The sequence below is a fragment of the Lutjanus erythropterus genome, chromosome 3 (genome assembly GCF_056507025.1).
Source record: "Lutjanus erythropterus isolate fLutEry1 chromosome 3, fLutEry1.hap2, whole genome shotgun sequence".
NCBI classification, from domain to species: Eukaryota; Metazoa; Chordata; class Actinopteri; order Lutjaniformes; family Lutjanidae; genus Lutjanus; species Lutjanus erythropterus.
The window spans coordinates 4,448,035-4,461,531 of NC_139319.1; the positions used below are offsets into that span (position 1 = coordinate 4,448,035).

Consider the following 13,497-nt stretch of genomic DNA (forward strand, 5'->3'; position numbering starts at 1 on the left):
TTTAGGTATCTTTTTTTTTTTTTTGTGGGTATGTTTGCTATTTCATTATCCATATATCTGCTGTGGCCCCCTACATGACTCTGCCACAGAGAGGAAGCTTTTAAAGTACCACATCCTTCTAAGAATTATTTTTTATGTTCATCCTATTCAGTTAAACTGCATTAAAGTTCATTCCTGATCCACTGCACACTCAGACTGTGTGCTGTGCTGCACAGAGAGACATTTTTTTTCAGTGCCTTTTTAAAAATTATTTAAGCAGAACCCTGATATAATATGGCAGAAGTGTGCAGATAACCTGGGCTTGAGTCAGGCTGAAGACACAAATTTGATGATTTTTAGACTCAACTTGACAAAACAAAGAAGACATGCAACTCCACTTGGACTTTACAGCGCTTGAACTTGAGGAGTCCTATGCTGCATCACATAACAAACGCAGGAGTTACCACCCATCGCTGTGTAGCCATCAGGATCAGGTTTACATTGCAGTTTGCGGTGATGCATTTAGTGGTCATTTAGAAATAAACAAGAAATAGGTGCTCAACCAGTGACTAAAAGAATAATGAAAACTGTGGCCAAACACCTACAAAATTGTGAATCCACAAATCACTTCATTTCCCTTTAGTTCCTGAATCAAATAATTATTAATAGTTAACACATTTCATTCTTAGCAAATCAACACTTAATTCAACAGATTCTATTTGTTTGAATCCATCTGACAGCATCCAATCAAGTTACAGCCATGAGCAAATTTTGTTTGTGCACAAAAACTACAAAATGGGCAACAGAAAATGAATCGCAGTGTGCAAAATGTGCAGGTCAAACATTATAGGCTTTCAACTTCGATGTTTGAAGTTGTACAGAGTTGAGGCTCTGGCGTTAAAATGACATTACATTTAGTGAAGAGCGTTGTATGACTTGTTTTGAATTTACTCAAAATTCAAAGTTTAGGACTTGAGAGTTACTTGTAACCTGCAAACCAATTACTTGATGTCACCTCTGTGATTTGGTGAAGCTATTATTATTATACAGCCCACTTTTTTGTAAGAGGGGCTTCAGTTAATCAGCTCTTGTTATTCTGAGGTTGTCTTTCCCCCAAATCATCTTTCTGCACCTCCATTTCAGACTTTCATCTGCAATCGGATGTTACAGATGTTGCATATTCTGAATCTGATTGTGCGCCTAATTCTTTGTGTTACAGTGGTGCAAAGCAGGAATAGGTTGACTTACATTTCTGCTCAGATATGCGCTGTGAGAGGCTCAACAGTGGACATACGCTGCATCTACAGGCCGGCATCCACGATAAAAAAACGTCCCGTTAGTGTTGAGAAAATATTGTGGTTTAGCGAAATACAGGATGAAAGACCCGTGGATCTGAGAACAGATTCGGAGTACGCAGGTCGTATGAAGTATTACTGCGACAAGATGACCTGCACTTTAAGAATCACTGACCTGAGAGACAGCGACTCATCTGAGTACAAGTTCACATTTAAAAAAAACCCCAGAAGATTCACCCATATACCTGGAGCCACTCTATCTGTCATCGGTAACTTTTCTTTTTTCCATTTCCAAGTTCCCACCAACTAAGATGCATGAACTACTGAATATTTGCATGTTTGTAAATTCTAACTTTTTAGTCTTCCTCACAGATCCAGATCTGCAGGTGCAGGTGAGAAGATCGTATCTTACCCGAGCTGAGCTGTTCTGCTACAGCAGCTGCCACCTCCCTGAGCGTCCGTCCTTCATCTGGTACAAGAATGGACAGAAAGTTCAGGAGGAAACATTTTCCTCATATTCAGACTACTTTGATCCTGCAGACAGTTACTCCTGTGCTGTAAAAGGTTATGAGGATTTCCCCGCTCCTTCAGCGTGTGAGTTTACTTGCAGTCCTTCACTAGTATAACAACTTTTACCTGTGCTCTTACTATTTCTTATTTATCTATTTTACAGTTATTCCTCCATTGTTTGCACACATTTTGTTGCCCAAGTTGCAATCTGCATTAACACATTTCCCTTCACTGTACCAAAATGAAGCACACATGCCCTCACAAAACCCCACTTCCTTATCTATTCACACATCACCAAAATAGTACTCTGTGGTAAAAACAATACTCACATCTCCTTTTTTAAATGTATCATACAACTCAGGCACTAAACACACCACAAAACACAAGCTGGCACAGAAAGAGGAACTGAATGGCCACTGTGCCACATGGCTGTCCACTAAATAAATAAGTGAAACACAGAAACTGCTCTATCAAGTAGGGATGTGTACCATTAGTTGATGTTTCAACACTCAGTAGTCAGCAACAGAAATACTAGCAGGTTAAACTGATTATTAGTGTTTTATAAATGTACAGCACTAGTTAATTGTGGTGCGTTAGGTGTTATGCAGCCACTCACCACAAGCCCGGACAGCAGCATCTCAGTGGGACTTCAAATATAATGTAGTTATTAAAGAGTGTGATTAATGCTCTCATCCATCCAGGTCTTAAATACACAAAATATTTTTTCAAACAATGTTTAACCTTATTGATTAAATTGTGTTTTCTTACATTTTGACTTCTTGACTAACAGCACCACTACTTCAGTCAGTATCCAACAACAAGAGGAACGATGCAGTTCTAACACTGCTGATTAAAAATCATTTTATATTACAGGTGTTGTCGGTCAAACCTGCAACAGAGTGACGTACACCAACAGAAGCATCTGTGCCCTCAAAGGCTCATCAGTGAACATTTCCTGCACATACAACAGTCATAAAGATCAGGTTGAATCTAAATTCTGGTTCAGTCCTGAACGTGTTCATCAGTGGCAGAGTCCCTCACAGCCTGAGGACCTTAGTGAAGACTCCCAGTATGCAGGTCGTGTTCAGGTCCTTGAAACAGAGAGAGGACGCTCCACTCTGAGAATCACTGACCTGACAGAGAGAGATTCAGCTGAATATCACTTCAAGTTCAAAATACGAGGGTTTGAATGGAGGAGTAGTTTACCTGGTACAACTCTGACTGTCACAGGTACTGATGAACACAAACTGATACATTATGTGCAGTTCATAAAATTTTGACTTTGTGTTTAAATTCACTTACTAATGCTCCAGAAATTATGACTGCTGTCTTAGTGGCTACATGTGCCTGAGAAATATTTAGTGACGGCTGATATAATATTACTTCTTGTTGTCATATTCAGCTCTGCAGGTACAGGTGACCAAAGTAACAGTCCATCAGTCTTATATCGAGGCAGAGCTGAAGTGTCACAGCAGCTGCAGTCCAGCTGCTCATTTTTCCTACGTCTGGTTCAAGAATGGACAGAAAGTTCAGGAAGTAACCTCTTCTTATTCAGACAATTTTTATCCGGGAGACAACATCTCATGTGCTTTCACAGGACATGAGGATCACCACTCTCCGTCACTGTGTGAGTTTACCATTGTGTGATTAATATGATGTTATCTGCTTCATCTAAGGATAAATACATATGCTGTGCTATTGGTTGCTCGTTTCAAGCTGCTTCGTGGCATCTGCTATATGCATTTTCAAAGTCCCAGGGAAACGAGAACAACCTCCGAGCTGCAAGTTGAACCTACATGCTGAAAACAGCAAATTAGTGCCTGGGATGCTAATGTTATAAATGTAAACAAGTTAACTGCCGTTTTGTATTGAGGTAGTAATTTTAATGCCAGATCTTCCCCTCCTCATGTGCAAATGTTCTACATATTTTGTCAGTTTTGTTTAGTTTCTGTAAAGCGGTTCTGGTGACTTTGGCAATACCAATTTAATAACTGTTTCTGGGTAAACAGCACATATCTTACTCTTTAAAATAAAGTTCTCAATGTTGTGATCCTTTCCAAATGTAGTCAGACACTACAATAGCAATCTGAGCCTGTCAGTGGCAAACACAAACAAGCATCAAACATGCAAGCATCATCTTCTCTGTGTGCTGGTGTGCCTGCATGAATGAGGTAGCTGATAGCACATCACGCTACTCTGCATTTCTATCATCCTTCTCCTTTTCCATCACAGTTTGTTTTGTGGTTTGTGGATTTAGAAACTTGGTTTCTAAAGCTTTCTTCCAATCACAGAATATGTATGCATGGAGCCAGACCTTTCTTCACAGCACTAGAGAAGACAGGTCCTCTACGTGAGACTAGTAATCACATAGTGGATGGAAACAAGCACTCATTCACAATTTTGGTCATAATTTGCAATACATTTGAATGAAGCAAGGCTATAGATGGTCTCATTTACCTTTACATGTTACAGCCATGTTTCACCATGTTACATTTACAGTTAATCAGCTGATGCTGACCAAAACAAGGATTTTTACTTACTTACTTATTACTTTGCTTGGCTTAAAGCCTGTTATTTTAAATTGTTTGGGTGCTCTCTTGGGAACAACCCAACTCACAAGATCTGGAGAAAACATGGGAAATATGGAGGGGAAAAAGTGGAAAACAACATGCTGTTAAAGGTTTGTTCCTGGCTGTGAGTCACCGCCAACGAGTGTCTAACATCTCCCATGTGCAAGCTGTGTCAAAATATAAAGAAACAACGCATAAATATCTTAAACTAACAATTAGAAATGTAAATAATATGCTCATATGTGAGCTAATTCATGTTCATATCTTTATTTCCAGATGTTCCGCAGGTTCCCTCTGTGTCAGTGTTGCCCTTGGGTGAAATCTTGGAGGGCAGTTCGGTGGTTCTGACCTGTAGCAGTGATGCTAATATTGCAGCTAAATACACCTGGTACAAGAAGACTGTAAACCTCAAACCTCTAATTAATGAGGCAGAACTTGTCTTCAGCTCCATCCAGTCCTCTGACTCTGGGGAGTATTTCTGTACAGCTGAGAACGAGCTGGGGATGAGGACATCTGGACATATCTTTATTAATGTGAAATGTGAGTTAAACAGACCCTTTTCAAAAGTAATACATTGCTACTTTAAAATTACTACAGATAACATAAATGTTCACATAATTTTAAGTAAATCTAGAATCACACAATCGTGCAATTTAAGAATAGGCAAAGATTAACTTATTTTGAGCTGTTATCTGCTGTCAGTGCAACTTATAAATATTTAGACTTGAAACAGACTCTAATCCGCTATAGTAGATGTTGAAAATATAGTTTTATTCACTATTGGTGACCAGATTTCCCCTAAAAGCCATCAGATATCCAGTTTCTGATGCTGCCACATACAATTAACAGCTAATTATTTAAATACAACTTAACAATCTTATTAATACATCTACTCCAGATGCTCCAAAGCTTCCCTCTGTGTCAGTCAGTCCCTCTGGTGAGATCATGGAGGGCAGTTCAGTGAATCTGACCTGTACCAGTGATGCTAACCCAGCAGCTAATTACAGCTGGTTCAAGGAGGACCAAAAACTACTTGAAGGACAAGAAGGCGTTTATCATTTCATCTCCATCAGCTCTGAAGACAGAGGGAGCTACCACTGCAAGACTGAAAATCAGCATGGAGAGATCAACTCTATATCTTCCTTCATAAATGTCCAGTGTGAGTACAAAACATCAGTGAAAAATATATCTTCTATGTATCATCAACAGTACATTTTATCCTTGTTTTTAGTTTTTTGGAATGGAACTAAACTCACACCACTTTCCTTTTGGCAAACAAATTGTTAAGTATAATCGATCAAAAATTCATGAGTTGACCCTTAATCTTCTCCTCCAGATGCTCCAAGGGTTCCTTCTGTGTCAGTGAGTCCCTCTGCTGAGATAGTGGAGGGCAGTTCAGTGACTCTGACCTGTAGCAGTGATGCTAATCCTGCAGCTAATTACACCTGGTACAAGGAGAATAAAGACTCACCAAAAGCATCAGGACAGAACTTCACCATCACTGACTTCAGAGCTGAACACAGTGGCAATTATTACTGTGAAGCCCAGAACAGAAGAGGAAGTCAAAATGTCACATTATATCTGCTTGCTGTGGCAGGTAGGTTATACCTATGGACCTACTGTATGATCACACCTATTGTCTACAGACTTTTACATCAGGCCCCATCACACTTATGGGTCTCCATGTATTTCTTAGGTAAACTACCTTAACATCAGTTTTTAATCTTTGGCCTCTTATTAACAACAAGTTCCGTATGGATTCAAAAGTTCCACTGGAATGAAAGCCAATTTGTCTGACAGCCCATTATCCCAACACAGACGCCCATTTTTCTGACGGTCTGGTGTTCCACCAATACACACTCTGACTCTCTTTGTTTTTTGCCTTAAATATCTCAGCACAGTGTTTCAAAAACTTTTTACAGTGTGTACCACTTGAGAAAACACTGAGCTCTCCAAGTACAATCTTAGTTGCCACTATCACTTGTACACAGTTCACTGTTGTCCTCCTAATTTTCAACACGGCTGCTTGAAATAGTCCCTTCCTTAGCTGCACTCTTCTTTGTAATAGTTCCAGTTTGGAGCCACAGTTGCAGTGTTTTTGAAGCATTCATTTTCACACTCTTCATTTTACCTCCTCTTACCATCCTGCCATTACAGTTTAGCCTGTGACTATCGGATAAATGACATGTGTGCAAGCTATGTGCATGATCATGGCTACAAAGCAGGCTGATATGGAGACATCTCAGTGATTTCATATTTTATGTATTTTCATTACAAATTTTGTTGCGTTTTGATATTGATATTGCTGACATTCCTTCATGTACCACTAGAGGGAGCTTACATACCACCAGTGGTACACGTACCACAGTTTGAGAATCTAGGTCTCAATGTGTTTTGATGTGCATACATCAGACAACCTTCTTCGTCATGGTAACAATAGTATGCTAATTATAGTCACATTACCCTCACGCTGTGGTAACAGTGAACATATGGTGTGACAGAGTCACAGTTTGGTTGGGTCAAGGCAACAAAACTACTTGGTCAGGTTTAGAAAAAGATAATTCCACAAATGGAGTATGACAATTTTACTAAATACTGTTAGTTCTCCATCTAAGTAGATGAGAACAGATTCCATCCACATTAACTTTCCTGCTGAAGTCTCCTGCTCAGCTAACTTACAAACACACATATTGTCCTACACACCTTAGCTTACTGAACGAGTGATCAGACAATCATTCACAGTGGAAAAGTGCACCGCTGTAGTCATTTTGCAGGCTAGGTGGTGAATTAGCTGCTCTGCATAGCATGTAAACCTACAGTGTAACACAGACACTCTGTCTGCTGTCAGTCAAACACAGACACTGACTTGTCCTTCCAGCTGGCTGAAATAAACAGTCATTTTGCCCAAAAAATGTTTTTCTTCCTTTTAATATGAAATAAGAAATTTAAAAATGCATTTAAAAAACTTTACCATACATTTTTTCTTAGTCAGCTTATGAACAGGTGAGTCTGCAGCTCACGAGCCTGTGTGTCTCTCAAGTTTACTCAGTGTTCCTGGGATCAAAACCAAGCAAGGTGAAACAGCCTTTAGTTTCTCTGCTCCCCACCTGCCGAACAAACTTCCTGAATACCTGAGGTCGACTGCAACTGTCAGTTCATTTAAATCAGGGCTTAAAACATTACTGTTTACTGCAGCTTTCCAGTGAAGCAGATGCTTAACTTCTTGTTAAAATAATCTGTAGTTATTATTATCATATTTATTTGCTCTCAGTTTTGTTTTTATGTTTTTTTAATGCAACTTCTGTTATGTTTTAACTATTTAGTAACTTGCTTTTAGCTTTTGTTTTTATCATCTCAATTGCAATTTTAACATTCTTTTCATGTTGTTTTTTAACATTTCTCTGCTCTTGTAAAACACTTTGAATTGCCTTGTGTCTGGGTGGTGCTATAAAAATAAACTTGCCTTACCTTAAATGACCTATAAAACTCAATGATGATATTAGTTCAATAAATATTAATCTTAAATATAACTTATGCAAAAGATGATTTAGTTTAGTTTATTAGCTTAGTTTATTGCCCTTTCAGCAGGATCACAGGTTCACATGTGTCATTAAAAAAATATTTTATGAATTATTTTGCTGTCACAATAAACAATAACATTTAAAATGCACTAAAAAGGGTAAATCTGGATTGATTATTAATCAGCTACGCTGTTACTGGGACGTTAGTTCTTTATACAGGACAAAAGGACCTAATGTCTTAATTAAAGTTGTTTGATAAAATTACACATCTAAGTATTGCGCAAAAATGACTGAAAATTAGTCAAGTTAATTAAGTTTGGCACCTTAATGCCTTGTTGACACTCAACACATTTACAAATCAAATATATTTTCACTTAGGCTGTGACTGTGCAACACTTACTTCACCTAAATGCAAAATCCTTCACAATCAGAAACGCACTGCTGAGTGACCAGGGAGGGGTGCTGCAGCACACAAAAATCTATTTAACAGTTTTAAGAACATTCAAACAGAGGACAGAGGACAGAAGACTCTAATGGACCCAAACATCCTGTTACTCCAAGAAGAATCATCAGTGTTTTCATTCCATCTTTGTCACAGGGGCGCAGAGATCAGGAGTCAAAAACCTTGCTTATGTCCTGATTGTTGTTGCTGTCGTCATCCTCTTCCTGTGGATTAGGTGAGCAGTTCTGTATCACTGTGATAATGTTCACTAATACTCAGACGTTAATTCAATACAAATATTGACAAATTTAATTGTTCTTTCATTCATGCTCCTATCCAGAAAATACAGGTCCTCTCAGCAGCTTCAGTTTAGACAGGGAAAAGCCAACAGAACACAGGTGAGGAAGAAGCATTCAAGAATGTATCCCAACTTCATATCAGACTTATTGTACACACCACATATTTTTCTTGGCTATGATAATGACAATGTCAGGACTGTTGGTCAGTTGGTCACTCCATCACTTTGGTCCAGATTCAAACTGCCAGGTAAACAGACAGAAATGTGTCTTTATCTTTCCAAAGATCTTTTTTTTTTTTTTTTCTGAGGTGAACACTCTATATACCTGCCTAAAATTAGTATGGACTTTTTCTGATGACTGATTATTTTCACTGAATTATTATAATATTTTCAGAAGTATTTGTCTTTGTTCTTGTCATTTTTGGGCAGGTATTTAATGGAGAAAATTGAGAGCTAAAGGTGAAATTGTTGCTGTAAGTTTTTGTGTCATGACTTTACTGATTTGGCCTCTTTTGCCATTCCAGACACTGCCATGCCTCACCTGCCCACTGCAGTGTGTTTTCTGCCAGAGCCAATCATTTCACCAGCGGTGGAGTACTGAAGAGTACTGAATATCTGGACTCAAGTACAAGTACTGTTAAATTGTTAAAATGTTACTCAATTAAGTCAAGTTTTCTTGTCAAAAACTACTCAGAGTATTAGTTTTTAATCATTGACATTCAATGTATTATCAATAGCAGCATTCACTCAAAGCTTGAGTATAAATGTCTCCTCCTTTTTTTTGCTCCCTATACTTGTAAAGCTAATAATCTACTCAAAATTAATCAAAAGTAATCACCAATAATTTATAAAGATACAAAACAAGTTTAAGTGTTTATTTGAATTTTTTGCATTGTTTTGTTGTTATTTTTGTCATTCTAATTTTCCTTATTTAAACAATGTGATGCAATAACCATAATTTCCAGACAATTTATAAAATATAAATTAATACATTTTTAATTTGTCAAATTCCAAATGGCAATTAATCAGTGAATAATCGTTAACGTCCCTATTCCAAACTCCGTGCCTGAAGCGGGGTGTTTTTCATCCGTATGTCCGGTTTTCAATGGTCTGTTCTTGATCAGATCACCTTATTGGCTACAGAAATGCAGATGAAAGATTTGGATATCAATTCAAGTTGTACCAGTGCTTATTTATGACTTTCAAAGTAACTAAGTGTATTACCTAGTGTAATAAATACTTAAGTTCAAGTAAAAGTACAGACTTGAAAATCTACTTCTAAAAGTACAATTACACACAAAAAACCTACTTAATTACAGTAATTTGAGTATGTGTAATAATTTACTTCCACCACTGCATATGACTCATGTCTTGCCCACACACTGGCACTAGCGGTTAACCGCACAGACTATTTTTATTTTGGGTTATGTATGTCGGTTTATAGGTTAATATGCATACTGACACACTTAGATAATGACTTCCATAGCTAGCAATTGGAGGTAAAAGAAAATGCTCTGTGTTGAACATTTCCATCAGAAAGACAACAAAGTCAAATGTAAGTTCTGTGGCAGTACTGTCCAGTTTAGCAGTGGTGCTAACACTGTACTATACGAGTACATTAAGAACAAGCAGCTGGCTGACATGTCTGAGGATGCTCGCTGCAAAAAAGGTCAAGTCAGTAGTTGAATAAAAACAAAAGTGATGTGTGTCTGTGTTTATGATGGTGTTAAGCTGCCAATCAGTCTGACAAGGACGAGAGATTCAAAGTGCTAACTGAGTTTGTTACCTTGACTGTGAGTATGCTTTGACATTGAAACCTACTTGAATAAATACATTGAAGTCTTTGAGGAAAAGAAGAATGTGCTAAAAGTCAAGCTGTCCTGGGGCCGGCTGCATAAACTTGATTTAAGACTAGTCTTATTGTCAAGGTGGGCCTGTCTACATAAGCCTGTCCGTCGCATTAATATTACACTGACTTAAATTTAAATAGAAAACAGCCACCTCTCCTTCTGGCTAAACCTGAGATGAGAGATCAATATAACAAATAAAGTCTCAGTTTCTATTTATAAGTCAGGTGTTAATGAGAAAACTTGATTTTAACTTGATCACAAGACAGTTAAGATATATACAAAATGTTCATACACTAAATTATTCTGACTTGAATTATTTCACGTGAGCAGTATGGAGACATTTTATGACTATTTTGTTTTTATGTTTAAAAACTGGTCACTAGTCCATTAAATTGTTTGAGAGACTCTACAGTACTATTGTCTTGTTAAACTCCAGCAGTGCTTTGTGGACTGACAAACTAAACCCTGCATTTAATCATCATGAAGGAGAATAGATGGATAATATGCCTTCAATGCTTATTTATTCTATAGCTTTGTTTTTAGAAATCTTCCTGTCCTCCCTGTCATTTTTATTTAAAACCTTAGGGCTCTTATTTTGGAGGTGAAATGCCAGTAGGGGGCGTAGATTTGCATTAAACAGCAACATGTGTTAAGCTTGGCTCTGTTTATTTTTTCTTTTCTTTTCTTTTTGTTTTTAATAAATCCTGCAGTATTAAAGTGTACATTGCAGTATACAAAAACAAGAATCTTTAAAGTGCCCATGTGGAGTTTTTGTTCAAACAAATAAAAGTTATATTTACAAAACATTGTGTTGAATCATTTCTTTCCTCATGAAATGTTAAATAATCAATTGTTTACATCTGTGTTTGCTCATTTTCAGTCGTATTCCATTCCTTTATTGGAACATTGCAGTGTTTCTTGGTGCATTACTGCCACCAACTGCTCAGGGAAGACGTGTGAAGCCAGCAGCAGGAATGAGTTTGTCCTCTCCCTGCACACCCACTCATAAGACATTGCTCTATATCACTACTAGTGGCTACTAGTTAAATTGCATGTAATTTGTGACTAATAATTCTTACATTGATCATATTATCAGATATTATAATATCATTATAATACTTATTATCACTCTTATCATAACCTATCATCCAGTTAGTTTTGTTTTCACATTGGTTAGTGCACTAAAGCACTACACCTGACACCCTGTGATCTTTTTGTCTAACCAAGTTTGGGCTGTTTGGTCTGGACCATGGCCCAGGGCAGGTTGTACACCTGTAATTTTGGTTAAGATCAAAATGTCATAAAGTTGAGCCAAACAATAGAATTACTGCCTCACAGCTGTTTGTCTCTATCAAGTTACAGTTTAAACCATGTCTGTACACTTTAATAAAAGTGTATTTTTTGGCAAAATAGAAGTTCTCACTACACCTGTCTGATTCCAGTCAATAATGTCCATGTAGAAACATGCTGTCCTCACTTGGGGACAATTTTTACAGGAGGTGGACAGAGGACTGATACAGAACGGAACATTATGATGTCACAGTGAAGACGACCTTTGACCCTTTAAATGTCATCACCTCATTTTGTCCTATTAGATACATGTGTGTACATTTGTCATCATTAGCATATGAAATTCTGAGTTATGGCCAAGTGTGGTCACCATGACCTTTGACCTTTAACCACCAAAGTCCACTCAGTTAATCTTTGAGTCCAAGCAGACATTTGTGTCAAATTTGAAGAAATTCCCCCCAGGGTGTGAGATATTGTGGGACAGACACGAGGTCACAGTGACTTTGACCTTTGACCTTTGATCACCAAAGTCTAATCAGTTCATCTTTGAGTCCAAGGCGTTCTTGATCATAATCATTAACATAAAGACTTTTAAGTCTTTAAAGGTTTTTCAAGAATCACAGAGGTCAGAATACAGTCATGAATGACAACAAAAACACAACAAAACAAACAAAAATGTTCTAGTCATATTACAGATTAGAAGAAGCACATGTCCCATCTGATAACATGAAGGGGGAGGGATTTATCCCTTATACTGCAGCAAGCCACCAGGGTGCAGTCAAGATGATCTGGCTTCACTTTTGTTGTGATGTTGTCCATCTTATGTCAGTGGTCCTGACCAGATGAGGATGAGCATGTTAGCATGTTAGCTTTAAGAACCTCTATATGCCAACAGCCTCATATTAACATTTAAAAATCACATTTTAGCATATTGATTTCCTGGTTAATAGTTTTAATTAATGGATTGGCTGCTTTACGTTGCAGCACTTTGTGATGTTAACACCAGTCTTTTTTTTAATCTCAGTATCTCAACAATAGTTTTGCCTTTGTTGATTTTTATCTTTATGCTGTTGGTCTCATGGGCCATGTGTGTCTTGTTTCACCTGAATAGCTGCACCAACTGTCTGCAGTCATGTGGAGGCGGGTTTATCATTAACACTATCAAGTGCACCTCCCATCTCAGTTGTTTAAACACTGTAAACCCACAACCCCTCCAGACGCACAAACAGGAAGCTGTAATGTGCCAAAAGTCAACCACACCTTACATTCTGCTCTCAAGTTTTCTTTTGCTGCACTTAGCTTTAGGATTAATGCACAGTCTGTTCAAAACATTAAACTCACACTCACTCAGTTGTCAGGCAACAACAGCTGTGAATGATGTACGATCTGGCTCCGTCAACAAGGGTTTAACAAATTAAAACAACTCCGTCTTATCAGAGTTTCATTTCACTTTTAGCTTTATTGCATTCATTATTTATAGCCCAATTGTTATAAGGACTGGGACATGTTGTTGTGCGTTGTCTGCCATTGTACATTTTTGTTGTGTATTTTCCTCCAATGAAAAATTTAGACGCTCTACCAGGCCACGCAATGTCTTTCGTCAGTACTTTCCAAAAACTATATTTTAAGAAGTCTTTGTCTAATTTGCAAAAAAATAACTAAGAATCATTTCTTCATTTCAACACGGGGATTTACAGGCATTTGTCTGTTCATGCATAATAAAGAGGAAGGAAGTCAGGCTG

At 37.7% G+C, this 13,497-nt stretch overlaps 1 protein-coding gene across 1 annotated transcript; it reads left to right on the top strand.

Annotated features, from left to right (window-relative positions):
* The first annotated feature begins 1,140 nt into the window (after window positions 1–1,140).
* Window positions 1,141–9,065, top strand: LOC146329477 (B-cell receptor CD22-like). The gene is made up of 10 exons (XM_084714430.1): window positions 1,141–1,543; window positions 1,653–1,868; window positions 2,658–3,014; window positions 3,187–3,411; window positions 4,631–4,894; window positions 5,253–5,513; window positions 5,691–5,951; window positions 8,474–8,552; window positions 8,658–8,715; window positions 9,045–9,065. The coding sequence occupies exons 1-10, from the start codon at window positions 1,141–1,143 to the stop codon at window positions 9,063–9,065; spliced, it is 2,145 nt and encodes a 714-aa protein (XP_084570556.1).
* Window positions 9,066–13,497: the final 4,432 nt, after the last annotated feature.